General features: G+C 39.6%; 2 protein-coding genes across 6 annotated transcripts; one reads left to right on the top strand and one right to left on the bottom strand.

Annotated features, from left to right (window-relative positions):
- Positions 1-2,115: 2,115 nt before the first annotated feature.
- LOC127649027 (lactase-like protein) lies at positions 2,116-11,801 on the bottom strand. Of its 5 annotated transcripts, none has more exons than XM_052133919.1 (15): positions 11,650-11,689; positions 11,201-11,291; positions 10,851-11,017; positions 10,539-10,699; positions 10,354-10,441; positions 10,149-10,258; positions 9,882-10,010; positions 5,368-5,463; positions 5,122-5,176; positions 4,870-5,035; positions 4,424-4,694; positions 4,111-4,237; positions 2,933-3,132; positions 2,708-2,771; positions 2,116-2,346 (listed from the first exon to the last, which is right to left on the bottom strand). In XM_052133919.1, exons 3-15 carry the CDS (start codon positions 10,975-10,977, stop codon positions 2,231-2,233), a joined length of 1,710 nt encoding a protein of 569 aa, XP_051989879.1. In that variant the 5' UTR covers positions 10,978-11,017; positions 11,201-11,291; positions 11,650-11,689; the 3' UTR covers positions 2,116-2,230. The 5 variants fall into 5 exon arrangements, with proteins under 5 accessions (XP_051989879.1, XP_051989887.1, XP_051989871.1 ...); XM_052133936.1 differs by lacking the exon at positions 11,650-11,689 and adding an exon at positions 2,468-2,541 and having other exon boundaries at positions 2,199-2,346; positions 11,201-11,629; XM_052133927.1 differs by lacking the exon at positions 11,201-11,291 and having other exon boundaries at positions 11,650-11,801.
- A 1,047-nt stretch (positions 11,802-12,848) lies between these two features.
- Positions 12,849-16,019, top strand: LOC127649062 (gamma-crystallin N-A-like). The gene is made up of 6 exons (XM_052133972.1): positions 12,849-12,950; positions 13,431-13,479; positions 13,820-13,941; positions 15,130-15,265; positions 15,527-15,666; positions 15,777-16,019. The coding sequence occupies exons 1-6, from the start codon at positions 12,907-12,909 to the stop codon at positions 15,907-15,909; spliced, it is 624 nt and encodes a 207-aa protein (XP_051989932.1). The 5' UTR covers positions 12,849-12,906; the 3' UTR covers positions 15,910-16,019.
- Positions 16,020-17,561: the final 1,542 nt, after the last annotated feature.

Raw genomic sequence — 17,561 nt, 5'->3', positions numbered from 1 at the left:
ATAACAACCGGCTGAATGTACATTATCCTGCTTATTACATGGCTACTAACCAAATGAATAAATACATGGACATAAAATATAGATTTTTATTGAAATTATGTAAGAAAATCGCTGAAGAGCTGGAATCCATGCACGTTTTGCGTCTGAGTTCTTTTGGTGTCAAAATAAATAAATAAATGCACATGGAACTTTGATTTGAGTTTAAATTAGTTTATTAGCTTACTTGTAAAGAAGATCATCACATAGTGATCTGAGAAGCAGGAAAGACGGCTCACAGAACACGGATGAGCGGTCTGATACATCTAAAGCCCCAGTAGTAACAGATCAATATCTGACCACTGGATGGCGCCATTGACCAATCAGAATAGAGTATTCTAGAGAGCTGTGTAATAATGCAAAATAAACCCCTTAGGCTGATACTACCTGATCAATCTGTCTGGATTTATTTTGCGATAACAACCGGCTGAATATATACCTTGCATATCAACTCTTCACACACCTAGCTTTTTCTGCCTTGCAAGTCTGCTCTCCAAAGCAAGCTGTTTGGCCTGTGTGTTTTTTTGCACTTTTCTCTGAGCTGCCTGCCAATACTGCCTAGTGCTGGTGGATGGAGGGTTATCTAAAGTTGCCTGATGTGCTTTGTGCAAGTCCTTAAGCAAGTTGTGGATGGTGTTTGAGTTATTGTCAAACCAGTCTTGGTGGTTCCTTCTCTTATGGCCGATGGATTGGGCTGCTGCATCTTAGCGCGCAGATCTGTTATAGGTCCACTGTTGTTCCATGGTGTTTTCTGGGTTCAGAAAAGTTCCAGCTCGCTTAGTTTCTCGACTAAGAGGCATCAGAACTCACTTCTGGCTTCTTTGCTTCCCAAGCGGTTGCAATTTAGCTTCTTTTTGTTGGGCTTTTGCAACCACAGAGGGGGACGCACTTTCATACGGAGCATGGCCACAATCATACGATGGTCAGTCCAGCAATCTGCACTCCTCATGGCACGGGTGATGTGAACATCCTTGATGTCACTACGCCTCACAATGATGAAGTCAATCATGTGCCAATGTTTAGAGCGAGGGTGCATCCACTTATACATGGCCTTTTGCTTTGAGATGGTGTTGGTTATGGTAAGGCTATGCTCAGAGCAATGTGTACACACAAACGTTTCGCACATAGCTGGATACTAAGTCCAAATAATGACGTAATTTTATTTACAACTGAATATTAATCCAGTCTTTTGTGCTTACTGAATATGAGTTATGAACGGATTAATCTTCACACAGATGTTGTGTTTCCATGTTTTATGGGGACTTTCCATTGACATAATGGTTTTTATTTTGTACAAACTTTATATTCTATCCCCTAAACCTAACCCTACCCCTAAACCTAACCCTCACAAAAAACTTTCTGCATTTATACATTTTCAAAAAACATAATTTAGTATGATTTATAAGCTGTTTTCCTCATGGGGACTGACAAAATGTCCCCACAAGGTCCAGAATTTCAGGTTTTACTATCCTTATGGGGACATTTGGTCCCCACAAAGTGATAAACACACACACACACACACACACACACACACACGTTGGTCTACCTATCATTATGAGGACTTTCCATAGACATAATGATTTTTATACAGTACAAACTATATATTCTATCCCCTAAACCTAACATAACCCCTAAACATAACCCTCACAAAAAAACTTCCTGCATTTTTACATTTTCAATAAAACATCGTTATATGTTTTTTAAGCTATTTAAATTATGGGGACACTAGAAATGTCTTCATAGACTATATTTATAGCATAATACCCTTGTAATTACCAGTTTGTAACCTAAAAAAATTGTCCTCATAAACCACACACACACACACACACACACACACACACACACACACACACACACACACACACACACACACACACACACACACACACACACACACACACAGTGTTTGTGAATCTGAGCAGACAACACCAAATATTAGAGCTACACTTTAGCAGCAGTTTTGCACCAGAAACCACACTCAAACACAACAGCATACACAACTCATTCCATTTCGCACATAGCTGGATACTTGCCAAGATAAGGTAGACACATTTAAATACAAAAATAAATGAACTGCAGGGTTTCAAACTTTATTGAAATCATAGCTCTCATGCATGCTGATCTTATATGCAGTGTGTTCATTATCATTAGTAGGTTGTTGACTCGGAATTGTATTGCCCAAAAGCAGTCAGTTTTATATTCGTGTTCTCAGCAGAAACATGAGCAAAACTGCACTGAGGAGAATGCAGAGAGTGCAGACAGTGGGAACGACAATCTCTGTGACCATCTCCATGTGTCTGATCAATGGATCTGAGAAAAAACACAAGCAGATCAGTGAAAAAACCAATACAGGATATGTTCAGGCAAAGTGTAAAGTTGCATGAAACAGCAAATACCAACCCCCCAGAATAGCAAAATGTCAACCCTGTACCTAAACTTCATCATGCACAGGCCAAACCTTTGGCATGCCAGCATGTTCCTTATTTTCCTTGGATTTTCTTCTAGCTGGAAGGGCAAACAAAAGAAAATTCCCATTAGAAACTTATCTGTTTTGCGCTTGATTATAAATGGACAAAGTGATTTGAGAAAGAATTTTCTTTTATTTGCCCCAGCTAGATCACAACTGGCTGTGCTGCCCAATGGTGAGTGAAGTTAGCTACAGTTCACTTACCTGCCGCAAGGAGCTGGTTACTTGAGGTGCATGTTTCCATTGCCTTTCTCTTCCAGCTTTCAATCTGTGATAAACATTATACATAAAACTTTAATAAAAATTGTATTTGAGACATAGGTTATAACAAGATGTTTAGACTCTTTAGATGGAGTAAAGTTTAATGTTTTCTAAGGTCACAAAAAATATGGATATGGTTATATCACTGCATAAATCACAAAGCCATACCTCTTTCTGATTAGGGAAACCATTAGAGCTGATGATGCGTTTATAGTACTGAACTGAAGCTTTTGGGTAGCGTGGTTTATTTTTGCTTCCAAAGTCCACATAGTACAGGCCAAATCTCTCAGAGTAGCCCTCGTCCCATTCAAACTTGTCCATCAATGACCAAGCCGTGTAACCTTTCACATTCACTCCATCTTTAACCGCTGAATGAAAAAAACAGAAGGTTCCACTTAGTACTTGGATAGGCTTTAATTTGCAAAAAGATGAAGAGCAAGAAGCTTTAGGGTTAGGCCTTTTTGCATTTGGATGCAGTTTTTGGCAGTCACACCCATACAGAAATCGGATAGATGTAGTTCAGTGGTGGTGGCTTAGTGGGCAAAAGCACATAACTGGTAATCAGAAGGTTACTGGGTCAATCCCACCAGCCACCACCATTGTGTCCTTGAGCAATGCACATTGCTCCAGGGGAATTGTCTCTGTAATAAGTGCACTGTAAGATAAAACTTTGGATAAATGTGTCTGCCAAATGTTTAAATGTAAATGTAAACCAAAGTGTCACACAACTGATCACAAAGTATAGACAGGACATTACCGATGTAAAAACAGCACCATCACTATTTGAAAAAAATAATTTTTGATCAAATCTAGACAGGCCCCATTTCCAGCAGGTACCACTCCAACAACTTATTCTTGAGTAATCATGTTAAATTGCTAATTTGGTCCTAGAAAATCACTTGCCGGTACATCAAACACAGTTGAAAGCAATTCGGTTCATTAAATGAAGATTAACATTGTCTTTGTGTTTGTTTTTGATTTGCCACAGTATGCAATAGACTGGCATGTCTTAAGGTCAATATTAGGACAAAAATAGCAAAAAAAGAAACAGCTTTCTCTAGAAACATGTCAGTCAATCATTGTTTTGAGGACAGAAGTCTATACGATGCTTGAAAAAAAAATTGGCCAAAAAAATCATTTTAGATTTCATACCAAGGTGTACACTACAGTCTTAAAAGACAAAGGACAACTGACTCTAACAAGGACAGAAAGTTTTTTTGAATCAGGAGACATAATGTTTTTGTGAATCAGTTCAAGTGGGTAAATTTATACAATCAAATCTAAAATACTGATATTAATTTATGTAATAAAACAAAGAAGCAATAGGTTTCTTTATTGAATCAGACCTTTGAGCATTTCATTGACATAATCCCTGAAGTACTGCATTCTCCAGTCATCACAAAGATCTGTGCACATCATCTTCTCCGATACACCATTTCCTGTCACGTATATTGTGGGGTCTCCATACTGTGTCTAAGAATAAAAAAGCCAATTTGCCACAAAAGGCCCACATTTTAAATTCTTGTTCAGACTACTGGTGATCTTTTGGAAGTAATTATTACAAAACAGTTTTCCTAACCAAACTCTTTTTTTTTTTTTTTACTTGCCCAGACATTTTTTTTGTTGTTGCAGAAAACAGTGATTAATTCCCTGTAGTACCTTCACAAAGTTGAGCAGACGCCGGAAGCCCCATGGCACAGAGTAGAGCCACTCTGATCCAGGGTCAGGCCAGCGTGGGTCCACTAGCTCAGCAAGGTCACGGTCAGTGAAGTAACTGTTTCCACGGTTGAAGGGGAAATTCTTCTGTGTGATGTAGCGAGTGGTGAAGTGGCCGATGCCCAGGAAGTCACAGGTACCTCTGATAAAACTTTTCTCCTGAGGGCTGAAAGTAGGCAAACGAGAGCTACTCAGGCCCTGCTGGGCACTCTTCCTACCTGCAGAAATAAAACAGAGCAATATGCGTTGGCCAATTGCCCACTACCCCAACTAAATGGGCATGCCAAATGCTCTTCAATTTACAATCAACGTAACGTTGTAGAACGTAAAGCAAGTGGCAATTTATTTTAGTTTGCTTGGGTTTGTATTTATATTTTGTGGTTTACTACTTGCCTATGTAGTCTTTCATTACTTGAGGATAGTCTCCATTAAAGAGTGGCATGGCAAACCAGCCCAGGTAGAACTGAACATATCTTTCGGCTGCTTCTATATCTCGCTGATTGGTGACATCTACAGGTTCTCCCCAGTCAGCCGACAGGGAGATGCCTACCATACCTGAAATTTACGAAACACTTATACCAGATTGGAACTGTTTACCTTGAAAAGGCAAAAGCTGAGTTAAATATCTTAAATTTGTCTACCTTTCTGCTTGTTTCGCCACTGAACATCATATGTGTGCCAGACCTTAGCATGAGCCTGTCAGCATAACAGAGGGTGAAAATAAGCCTCAATTTTCTGAATTGGAATTTTTCTTGGCTTTTGTTTAGATTATACTACTGCAAATGTCAGTGGATTCCATTGATAAACTAGCATATTATTAATTCTTGTGGATCATGTGGAATTTGCAGGTCATTAATGGTTATTATAAACTTTTTGATTTTGATTACCTTAATAATGTTGTGGGCAGCATTATAGGCACCAGTACCTCGCAGCTTCAGACCAGGAGCATGTTCCCCAGTTTCATAACCCTCCACTGCAATAGACTGGAAACATGGGATCTTTACTTTAAACATTGGACCAGCAAAGCTAGTACCAGCATGGGGTGCTGGTGTCCTACCATGCATTTTAGCAATCTTAAAGGAATAGTTCTGTCAGAATGATGAGACCAGAGCTCCAAGTGCGGAGGCAAGATAACACAATTAATTGAATATAAAACACAGCAGAGTTGGTGACACAGGGGAACCCAGCACCAAATGAGATAGAGAGTGTGTTAGTAGGTTTGTGTGCATCGTGGTAGTGTGAAGAACAGATCCACTGTAGAGAGGTAGCCCATGAGGAATACTCGAGTGAAGCGTCAAGGCGAGTGATGCGACTAACAGGATGGTAGCCACAATTCATGAAGACTGGCAACCAATATAGAAAACACACAACATGGCCGACTAGGGCAGAGAGAGAGTGGTGAGTAACTAAACACACAACAACAATCTAGCAATGAACATGAAACAGTGGGCTAAATATAGGCAGAAATCAAATCACTATCAGGTGCTGCTCATCCACTGAAAGTTGGCATGATCAGCATTCCCATGGAAACGCTGATTCTGTGAGCTAGCAGCACCTGAACACATGAAGAGAAAGTAAACTCAAATGGAGCAAACTGGCAGACTCACCGAGACCATGACAGTACTGAGGAAGGGGGGCAATGTGAGATGGACCTCCACCGGGTTAATGAATGAATGTAGTAGAATGAATAGTGCTTTTTCAGACACTACACTCAAAGTGCTTTACACAGTGATGATGCAACAGCAGCCATAGTTTGCCAGTACACTCACCACACACTAGCTATTGGTGGTGAGGAGAGAGTAGAGTTATAGAGCAAATTTATGGATGGGGATTATTAGGAGGCCATGATTGAGAAGGGCCAATGGGGGGAATTTGGCCAGGACACTGGGGTTAAACCCCTAATATTTTACGAGGGGTGCCCTTGGAGTCAGGACCTTTGGTGTAATGTCTCATCCGAGGGATAGTGCCTTTTTACAGTATAGTGTCCCCATCACTATACTGGGGCATTAGGATCCACACAGACTGCAGGGTGCAGGGTGCAGGGTGAGCACCCCCTGATGGCCTCCCTAACACCTGTTCCAGCAGCAACCTTAGTTTTCCCAATGAGGTCTCCCATCCTGGTACTGGCCAGGCACAAACCTGCTTAGCTTCAGTAGGCAAGAGGTCTTGAGCTACAGGGTGGCATGGCTGCTGATATAATGACCTTCTCGATGGGTAAAGATCAGACTAATTTGGGCCTCTGTTTACAAGAGGGGAGTCAGAGTGGGATGTCCTTAGAAGACAACCAGACCTTCTACCTGCAGACGTAATCTGGGGGTTTACACCCGTGACAGTCCGCTGACTTCTTAATGCATGTGCCAGTCCAGAGAAGGGCTACTCTGGCTATCTGCTATGTGTGACAGCACCGTTGAATAAATGCATGCACGGGCGGGACCTCTTGCAGTCACTGAATCACACCCCTGACGTGCTGAACATGGTCTTTGATATTCTTGGAGAAGATCAGAATATAATTTAATTAAACAAACACAAATCGGTCAACAATGTCCCGAAGCACATCATTCATGAGCCCCTGGAATACAGCAGGGGCATTTACCAATCCGAAAGGCATGACCGAATATTCAAAGAGCCTCTTATGGGTGTTAAAAGCTGTCTTCCACTCATCCCCTTCCCTGAACAGAACAAGGTGATAAGCATTGCATAGGTGAAAACTTTGTAAAGACGGACACTCCCTGCAAGAGTTTGAAAGCTGAAGACATCAACGGCAAAGGATAATGATTCTTCATCGTGATGTCATTCAGCCCCTGATTATCTATTCATGATCTAAGCGAGCTGTCCTTTTTCTCCACGAAGAAGAACCCTGCAGGAAAAGAGGAAGGACGGATGAGCAATTGTATGGATTTTTAGGAGGAAGGGTCAAAGCACGGGACCGACTGAAAACCGCCCTCAGATCATGGTATGCCACAGGTACTCTGGATAAATCTGCCGGTTCATGCTAAAAAGAAACACAGGACTGGACAGGAGAGACCGCAGAGTTAAGACAATGAGAGAGACTAAACAGACTCCAGGCAAGAACAGAATTGTTTGACCATTCAATGTGAGGATTGTGCATTAACAACCATGGATGCACTAGCACCACCGGTGCAGATGGAGACTGGACCAGGAGGAAGGACAGATGTTCTAAATGGTTACCGGAGATGAGGGTGAACGGTTCGGCGGAATGGGTGATAATGACCAGGGTCGTGCTGTTGATGGAGCATGCCATGATGGCTCGACCCATGCATGATGGCTCGTCCAGCTTGACCACCGGAATCCGCCATCAGAAAGCCATGGCGACATCCAGGAAATTCCCCTCTGCTACAGAGACCACCAAGACAGAATGGCTGGTCAGAGTCCGTAGTGCAGGGGTTTTGCTCAGTAGAGTTGCGCTCGCCAGCAACCCCCTTCCTACCTATGAGTATTGGTTTTTGCTGGCCATTTTGTAGAGATGTGACCGGCACCAGCACAGTAGAGGCAGAGTCCGGCAGCAGGAGTGGGGTGGTGGTGATGGTCAGCTAGCTTGGGATGTGGAGAATGATGTCGGCAGCATCAGGTGCTGTCCCACTCTAATGGCCAGATCCACCAGGTCATCAAAACAGGAGGGGGGTGAAAGGCATACATTTCATCCTGGATGTTATCAGATAACCCATGCAGGAATTGATCCCCCTGCGCTCGATCATTCTATTCACAGGATGCAGAGAGTGTGTGGAACTCGCTTCACGGCCGAAGTTGGTGAAGTTGTTGAACCAGTGACATGAGCTCTGCAAGCTGGGACGTCATAATCTCAATGGCGCTGTTGGAGGCGGAGGTCTGGTGGCGACCCAACAAAACTCCCTACTGGCGAAGGGTCAGGGGAACCCTGCACCAACTGCAGCATGGAGATGGAGAGCATATTTGTAGGCTTGTGTGTGTTGTGGTAGTTTGGAGTGCAGATCCGTGAGGAATCCTCTGGAGGATAGAGTGTTTTTAGGTTTATGTGCATCGTTTTAGTGTGAAGAGCAGATCCAGCGTACAGAGGTTACTGATGAGGAATACTCAGGTGAAGCGTCAACGTGAGCGATGCGACCAACAGAATGGTAACCACAATCCAGGCACTATGGTGAAGACTGGCAAACAATATAGAAAACATGTAACAGGACCGACTAGGGCAGAGAGAGTGGTGAGTAAGTAAACACACAACAACAATCTAGCAATGAACACGAAACAGAGTTGGGTAAATATAGGCAGAAAACAAATCACGATCAGATGCCGCTTGCCCGCTGAATGTTGGCATGATCAATGCTGATTCCGCGAGCCAGCAGCACCTGAAACACATGAAGAGAACGCAAACACAAATGGAACAAACCGGCAAACTCACCTCGAACCGTAACAAGTTCACCCAAAATGAAAATTCTCACATTATTTACTCACCCTCATGACATCCCAGATGTGTTTGAATTTCTTTCATCTGCAGAACACAAATTAAGATTTTTTGAAAAATATCTCAGCTCTTTAGGTCCATTCAATGCAAGTGAATGGGGACCAAAACATTTGCCAAAAGTAATTCATATGACTCCAGTGATTTAATCAATATCTTCAGAAGCAAGATGATAGGTGTGGTTGTGAAACAGATCAATATTTAAGTCCTTTTTTTACTATAAATCTCCACTTTCACATTCTTCTTATTTTGTTTTTGGCAACTTACATTCTTTGTGCATATCGCCCCTCGCTGGGTAGCGAGGACATTTTATAGTAAGAGTGGACATAAGTTATTGATCTATTTCTCACACACATGTATCATATCTCTTCTGATGATATGAATTTAACCACTAGAGTCGTTTGGATTACTTTTATGCTGCCTTTATATGCTTTTTTAGCTTCAAAGTTTTGGCCACCATTCACTTGCATTGTATGGACCTACAGTGCTGAGATGTTCTTCTAAAAATCTTTGTTTGTGTTCTGCAGAATAAAGAAAGTCAAACACATCTGGGATGGCATGAGAGTGAATAAATGAGAGAACATTCATTTTTTTGGGTGAACTACTCCTTTAACTATAGCTACGTTTTGGTGGTGAATAACATGGCTAGACCAGCTAAACCAACACTAATCTGCATAGAAATTCATGCTGGTCTTTTCATCAGTATGGTGTGAGAGTGCATTTTAAACCAGATAATTAAACTCATTATGCTGAAGTCAAAGTAATAAGCAATTGTTGTTATCATCAAAAAATCAGAATGAACATCAATTTACTTCTAATAATGAGTATTTTATAGATAAAGCAAATCTAGAACACCGCAGTAACATTTAAATAAAAATGTTTACTGGACATTTCCAAAGTAGAGTTGCAATAGTGGATCCTTTTTTTTTTTTTTTTTACAGTTCCTACCCAAGGATTGTTGAAGGTGATCCAGTATTTGACTTGGTTGCCAAATCTCTCAAAGCACAGGTTGGCGAAATCATTATAGTAGTTGACCATACTTGCATTTTGCCATCCTCCATATTTTTCCTCCAGAACCTGCACGCGATTTTGAAAAATTCAATCAGGTAAGACATTAGATCCTTAGTTTTTAAATAGTTGTATACTTTGCCATTCTGAGTTCTGTGTTTGAGACAATTCAGTGTCATTGTCTTTTTCTGTGGCAATTTATTTTACCTGTGGTAAGTCCCAGTGGTAGAGTGTCACAATCGGTGTGATTCTGTTCTCCAGAAGCACATTGATCAGTTTATCATAGTACTCTATCCCTTTTTCATTGATGTACTCAGCTAAAATAAAATCAGAGAAACTTTTAGGTAATGAGTTCTGGAAGATATTAAAAGAGAACTATATTATTTAATTTGCTCCTGTTCATATTACTTACTCTTAATGCCACTGGGCAGAATTCTTGGCCAGGAGATGGAAAAGAGATAGTGGTTCAGCTTCATGTCATACATCAATGAGATATCATCCTAAAAAGTACATTGAAAAATATCTTAGAACTAAAGCTTCCACCTGCATATTTGCGCATTTTGGATGTTTATAAATGTCATCAGTAAATCATAGTACCTTGACTTTGTAGTAGCCTTCACAGGATGTGTCACCAGTGTCATTCAGGTGAATTTTCCCTTTCTTATGGGAGAACACATCCCAGATGCTCTTTCCTTTTCCATCTCTGTCCCATGCTCCTTCTGTTTGATATGCTGAGCTGCCTGCACCCCAAGAGAATCCTGAAAATGAATGCATACAAACTGTGTTATTTCATTTAGACAGGATAGACAACAGCTCTGGTCAGTGTGATTTATTTTAACCTAGTGCTGAAAGCATGAGGAGCGTTTTCTTTTTGCGCACTCATTGAAAATTTGTAACAGATAGATATACCTGAAGGAAATGTGCCATAGTAAAATGATCCTTTTTCATTCTTGGTCCAGTCAAAGTCTTCACTGGCATAGATGCAAAGTGCCAACAGCAGAATGTGACATACCCTCATCACACTGTGTTTTGCCATCCTCTTTTTGTCGTAGGGGTCAGTTTTTCACTAGTAACACCTGCACACAGTAAAGCAGACTCACTTTACTTACATTCACAAATGTGAAACATAACCACTTCTGAAGAATTTACTGGTTCATTCTGCACAAACAGCAAATCACAATATTTTAATGTTATGTATCTCATTAATACATAAACTCCCTCTATGTCAGTTATTGTAATTTCTAAAATAACAAACATACTTTGAGTGGTCAGCTTCCAAAGCATCTTGAGCTGAGGCATATCAAAGGTGCACCCCAAACTAAAAAGCTGTCTCAATCCACATGCAATCAGCTGAAAATGCAAACAAGTGTATACATTTTCCAAACTCAGATCAGATAAGAGGAGTCAGCATTCATTTCAGCCAGCTATAAGACAGACTGACACAAAAGGCTATCAGAGACAAAAAATAAGTCAGTTTGTCAAGAGCTGCCAATAAAAAAGACATCTCAAAAATATTTATCCTGAAGAGAGATGTATGATTCGAGTTGAAGGAGAGAGGATGAGACAATTATTAAATCACTCCCTTCTAGTTGCAGGAACCAGCAGCCTATCCCTGTCTCATGTCTCTCTCTCTCTCGTCCTCCTCTCACCCTCTCTCTCACACTCTCTCTCCGTCTAGTTTCGCACTCAAGCACATATACATGTATACCTGCTCCACGCCTCGCAGTTGTCTCAACTGGAATCCACTTCAAAGTGCCAAAAGGTTACCTAAGCATCTGGACTTCATTCACACTCACAAAGCTGCCCAGTGTCACTCTGCCACTGGCACAAAACAGCAGCGAAGCATCTAGTAGATTCAAACTCCATTCAGGAGCCCTGTGGCCCACACACAGGCCCGAATACCTCCTATTCAAATTCAATGGGCTGAGAGCGGAAAAGTGCTGCTCCTATCATGTTTTATAGAATTGGAGATTTGGCTTTGTAAGCAAGGTTAATGTTGATTTGGTTGATCCATTTGTATTTTGACCCAGTAGGGGCGAGTTTATTCTATGAATAAAGTAAAAATGTTGACAGTACTCCAACCAACAACATTTCTGAACCAATACTGTATACTTATTAATAAAGAATGGACATTGAATCAGCAATGCCAATTTCTCTAGCATAAGTGCACCTTCAGTTTCTGGAAAAAGTAATTGAAAAAATATTTCAGTGATATTTCACTGTCAGACGATAACTTACTCATTTATTTGTTATGTATATAATGTGTGAGAAAATTACAGCATTTACACATTACATTGAGTTACAGTCTACAGTTTATATAAATCACAAGCAACCTGTTATTAGCATGTTTTCCTTGGTTCCTGTTTTATATGATAATTGAACTATTACAATCAGACCAGTATTAAAACTAGTAAACACATAGTTGGTTATAACTAGATAGACCTCCACAGTACATGTGCATGTGTCCACAGAAACCTTTATTGTGAGTGGGGCCTGCTTTCAAACACTTCTATAGCTGCCTCAGTTCAAACATGAATACAGTTACAACATGCAAAATGCTATATTGTATTTTAACTGCTGAATTGTTTCAGAAAGTGTTGGCACTGCACTCTTTCTTTAACGGAATGTGTGTCTGTATGCGGTGTTATGCTTGTGTATGTGTGTATTAGTGCCATAATAAGCAGAATTTTTCAGTGTATATTCATTTATCATGTGCACATGTTTTCTCTTGCATGTCCTATGCATGTATATGTGTGTTTTTTTATTTACATGTATAGTCCATTTGAGATTCTGTTTGCACATATAGCTAAAGGGTTTGACAAAACAGTATACTGTATGTGTTTAGCATATCAATACAGTGGACACTACAGAGAGAGCAGCTGAAAGAGTATGAGCGTTCTAGCACTCCCTGTTTCTATCTACATGCTGTATTTAAGGACTGTCTTAGTGGCCATGACGAGCTGACATGAACATCTTTACTAAAGTCCCCAGACTAGCTCAACAAACCAGGTATGTTTGCAGTGCATTTGTTAAGGGAATCATCACCAAATGTTCTGGTTGGAGTTTCAACCAAATCTGCACCTCCTATAAGAGGACTCCATTAATCATTGCAGTCATATAAAAGTCTCAAAACTCAGACCAGTATCAGATTTGGAGAAGGGAATGAATGTGTATTTCAGATTACATTCATAATGACAGCCCTGATTCCTGAAATAGTATGAAAGCTAATATACTGTTATGTTTCAGTTGGCAAACTGATTTGTTTGACACATAGATTCACTCTAATTTACCCAGTTATTGAACAAATAAAATTAACATTTAATTTAAAAGTTTGGTCATACTCTTGGAAAAAAAAAAAACAGTTCATAAAACCAATTTACTGATCTTTCATGCCATATTTTTTAGACATTGCTTGATTGTTGGTTGTAACAATGTTCCTGTGTTCTCTGTGTGAAAATGTACTAAGAGTGTTTTTATTATTCACCCTAGCAAGCTGGGGTCTGTGCTCCAACGTGCCTTCTATGGGTCCAGTGGGAGGGTAAGAGCTAGTTTGAATTAACTGCATTTCAGTTTTAAGGAATTTTGTTTACTTTGAATTTGCTACTTGATTGGTTAAGACATTTTTCATTCATTTTTTATTGAATATTGCTCCTCACACAGTCTACTGGTGCTCCTAGTATAAGCCATTAAGAAAATATTTTAAAGTAAATAAAAAAGACTTTAAAAGGCATTATTTCTTCAGTGCAGATAGTGTAGTTTATAATATAAAAATATTAGTTTTTCTTTTCAAGCACATTGTCTTAATAAAAATTTTGAATGGAACCTAAAATGTATATATTTTCAAGAGTTACGTGATATTGCATTGTGTGTTTTGTAAGGTGGCCCTTTTTGAGCAGAGGAACTTTGCCGGTCGACGACTGGATCTGACCTCTGACTGTCAGAAGCTGAGTGAGAAAAACTTTCCTGACAGATGCAATTCTGTCCAGGTGGAGAGTGGAGCGTGAGTTCACAACAGTTTTTTTTGAATCACTACACAGAACAACTTATTTAAAGGTGTACTCAGTAATTTTTTTGCTCATTTTTAAACTTTTAAATAGTAATAGTAGAACAGTAATTAAAAAAAAAACAATGTTAGGAATAAAGTGCACAGGATATTAAGAAAAGTCATATCAGTCCTAGATGGGAAAAGCTGCTTTATTTTCATATAGAGCTGGGCGCACATTCATGAGCGTCGCCATGTTGAGATCACATGACTAGCCGAATATTATCCACTATTCCTCAGTAATCCCCACTAATTGCTGCTTTCATTCGTGGAATAAATGAATCATGACTGACTGTGAATAGAATATTTTTACCATGACATTGGAAACTGAGAACTTCTGTTTTTGCATGATACTGCTCTACACCGCTAGGTGGCAGCAAACTTAAACAGAACATTTAACCGAGTGCACCTTTAACCACTGATAAATTTAACATTAATAATCACTTCACACTGTGATTAATTTAAACACTGGGATATATACACTACCGGTCAAAAGTTTTGAAACACTTGACTGAAATGTTTCTCATTATCTTAAAAATCTTTTGATCTGAAGGCGTATGCTTAAATGTTTGAAATTAGTTTTGTAGACAAAAATATAATTGTGCCACAATATAAATTTATTTCATTATAAAACAAAAATTAAATACAATTTTAGGCTTTTTAATTGATGACTTGGACCAAATAATAAAGAAAAGAAGTCAAAAACATTTGTTTAATCACAACATTAGATTAGATTAGATTCAACTTTATTGTCATTGTGTAAAATACAAGTACAGAGCCAATGAAATGCAGTTAGCATTTAACCAGAAGTGCAAATAGCAATATATATATATATATATATATATATAGAAATATGTGAGTATATACAATATACAATATGGGTTTTTGAGTGCAAAGTTATGATGTAGAGGAGCAGAGACCAGCTTAAAAGCAAATGTCTATAATACAGTACAACATAATTCCCATAGTTCCATTTATGTTATTCCATAGTTTTGATGACTTTACTATTATTCTAAAATGTGTTTTATTCTAAAAAAGTGTTTCAAAACATTTAACAAGTAGTGTGTGTGTGTGTGTGTATATTTACTCCATTGTTTATTGTGATATGCTTTCAATTTCAATTGTGGTATGTGTGTTCATGTGTAGATGGGTTGGATATGAACATGAGAACTTCAGAGGGCGTCAGTACCTGTGGGACATGTCTGACAGGGGGGAATACAACTGCACTGAAAAATGGTGTGCTCAAGGTGACCACATCTCCTCTGTCCGTGCCGTAAAACAGGTGAGACACGCTTACACATAATCACATATTTTATTTAATAGTACTAAAGAGTTAAAAAGTACTATTCCCAACATAAGTCACAAACATGTTTTTTTTCTCTCACACCAATCAGTGAAATTTCCACAGATACAAGTGACATGCATGATCCCAAGCATGTCCTTATGAACCGCCAATCTAAAAGTCTCTCCTCTTGTGTTGTGTGTGTGTGTGTGTGTGTGTGTGTGTGTGTGTGTGTGTGTGTGTGTGTGTTTGGTGGGCTAGGACAACAACACTCCCCGTGCACAGCTGTTTGAGAGGGCCGGTTTCTCTGGTAAGAAGACAGAGCTCAATGATGACATTCCCAATCTGATGAACCGTTTCAGCCTTAACAGAGCATCCTCCATCAGAGTAATGGGCGGAACGTGAGTAATGTTAATGTATTCTGTAAACTTTGTATTAAATGTTTTGTTCATATTTCTGCAATCATTTGTTACATACTGACTGCTTCTCAAATCTCTCTCTGTGACCACAGCTGGGTGGTGTACCAGGAGCCTAACTTCAGAGGAGTGCACTTCGTTCTGGAGAAGAAGGACTACAACAACTTCTCTGACTGGGGAGCTCAAAGCAGCACTGTTGGCTCAATTCGTTGTGTCCGCTTTAGCTAAATGAAATCTCCTGAAACATACATCTGTCAGCTCTTTATACAACATATGCAAGCTGTAAATGAAACAAACCTTTCAGAAAAAAACTATTTTAGTAATAAACTAATTAAAAAGACAAATATCGATGTTTGTGCTTAAATGATCTAACAGGAAATCCTACAGTTTACTCAGTGTGACAAACAGCACAGTGCAATAATGAGTGTTGTGATGCCCTCTGGTGGTGAAAGCTACTTTATACGCATTAGAGTTTTTGTCAGAACCATCTAGAGATAATCACTTCTCACTGCTCCCGGATCAGTTTGATAACTTGAATCATAGATGACTAAAAGATGACTTCCACAACAAATACATAATGTTTCATTACAAGCATATCAGTGGGACCAAATTTTGTACTCCTGCCCTGATGGGATGCATCAGTAAACATGAGATGCTAATAGGAACTGTGAGCTCACACTTTTGCCCTCTCTTCTATGATCTAAATCCCTTAAAGAGCAGCTGTGGAGCTCATCTGTGTATATTTGAGCATACGTCAAGGAATTCACACGGGCTTTAGCTCAGTGTTAGACAAGAGACACATGCTGCCGTGCTCTTTAAAGGCCGGTGAGGTATTTCAGTGGGCTGTGGGAGCAGCAGTTGCTGTGCCCCTGTCGGGCTGATGACATTGTGCTACATCTCTCTCATGGTCACCACAGCAGCCTGGAGATACAGGCCAGATCCCATATGTGTCTCTTTTACCTTCAGACACAGTGGAGGAATAGAAAGAATGCAACTGGCTCAGAATCATCTTTCAGAGAGAAGAAAATAGGGGAAAAAGATAGAGGCAAGCATGAAGCTTAAGTGAAATATAATTAAATGTTTATCATATGCATTGCATTAACTGCTACTGCTCCTGATACTGTTATTCTATTGTAGTACTTTTAAACTAGCACTACTATTGCTACTGATGCTTACTGCCTAAACCAATTTCAGTAAATTACAAAAACATAAATAAATGGTAATACATAGAAAATTGGCTGAATTTAGCATGATGCTGACACAAAAAGAAGAGTCAGCAATGGAAAAGTATAGCCAATTCCAGCTGTTTTCCTCTAACATTTGAGGCCCATTATTTAAACAGAAAAATAAGAATGCGTATCCTGTGTTTTGAGGGGCTCGGGGCTGGAAGCCCATTACAAAGCTCTTTCCCTCTCTACCACACACACACAAACAAACACACTCAGTCTGGCTCGGGAAGTGGCGTGGATCGTTGAATGGAAAGGGTCCAATGTTTCTATGCAGTAAGCCAGTTGGTCACAGCTGAAATTGTAAACTAATTGACCACCCATACACAGCATTCCTCTTGCTCTGCACCGAGTTGTGAATGAGTAGTGAGTTCAATCCCACATATAAACAAAGGGTTATACTCTTGAAGCAAAAGACACACACATACTGTACACAAAGCAACCTACAATTCATGTTTTAAAAGAATTGTTTACCAGAAGATTTTGTAATTATTTCCTCGCCCTCATGTCATTCTTTCAAGAGTTAATTTTTTCCAGTGAGTTTTGTAACATGAACCAATTGATTAATTGAAAAGATCTCACTCAAAAAATAATTTTGTTCTCAAATCACTACTTCTCTCATGAGCAGCCAAAGAGATAAAGAGGGCTCTAATA

This window comes from Xyrauchen texanus, chromosome 1 (assembly GCF_025860055.1).
Source record: "Xyrauchen texanus isolate HMW12.3.18 chromosome 1, RBS_HiC_50CHRs, whole genome shotgun sequence".
NCBI classification, from domain to species: domain Eukaryota; kingdom Metazoa; phylum Chordata; class Actinopteri; order Cypriniformes; family Catostomidae; genus Xyrauchen; species Xyrauchen texanus.
The sequence above is the reverse complement of the archived record's forward strand: the minus strand, read 5'-3'. Positions and strand labels throughout refer to the sequence as shown.

Bases quoted from the DNA above. Each gene is read 5' to 3' on its own strand.
- LOC127649027 (XM_052133927.1), bottom strand. From the start codon at position 10,977: ATGGCAAAACACAGTGTGATGAGGGTATGTCACATTCTGCTGTTGGCA. The intron at 5,464-9,881 runs GTAGGAACTGTA...CCATGTTTCCAG, and splicing joins TCACCTTCAACAATCCTTGG to TCTATTGCAGTGGAGGGTTA. The intron at 5,036-5,121 runs GTAGACAAATTT...CGTAAATTTCAG, and splicing joins GTGGCGAAACAAGCAGAAAG to GTATGGTAGGCATCTCCCTG.
- LOC127649062 (XM_052133972.1), top strand. From the start codon at position 12,907: ATGAACATCTTTACTAAAGTCCCCAGACTAGCTCAACAAACCAG. The intron at 13,942-15,129 runs GTGAGTTCACAA...GTTCATGTGTAG, and splicing joins GTCCAGGTGGAGAGTGGAGC to ATGGGTTGGATATGAACATG. The intron at 15,667-15,776 runs GTGAGTAATGTT...CTGTGACCACAG, and splicing joins ATCAGAGTAATGGGCGGAAC to CTGGGTGGTGTACCAGGAGC.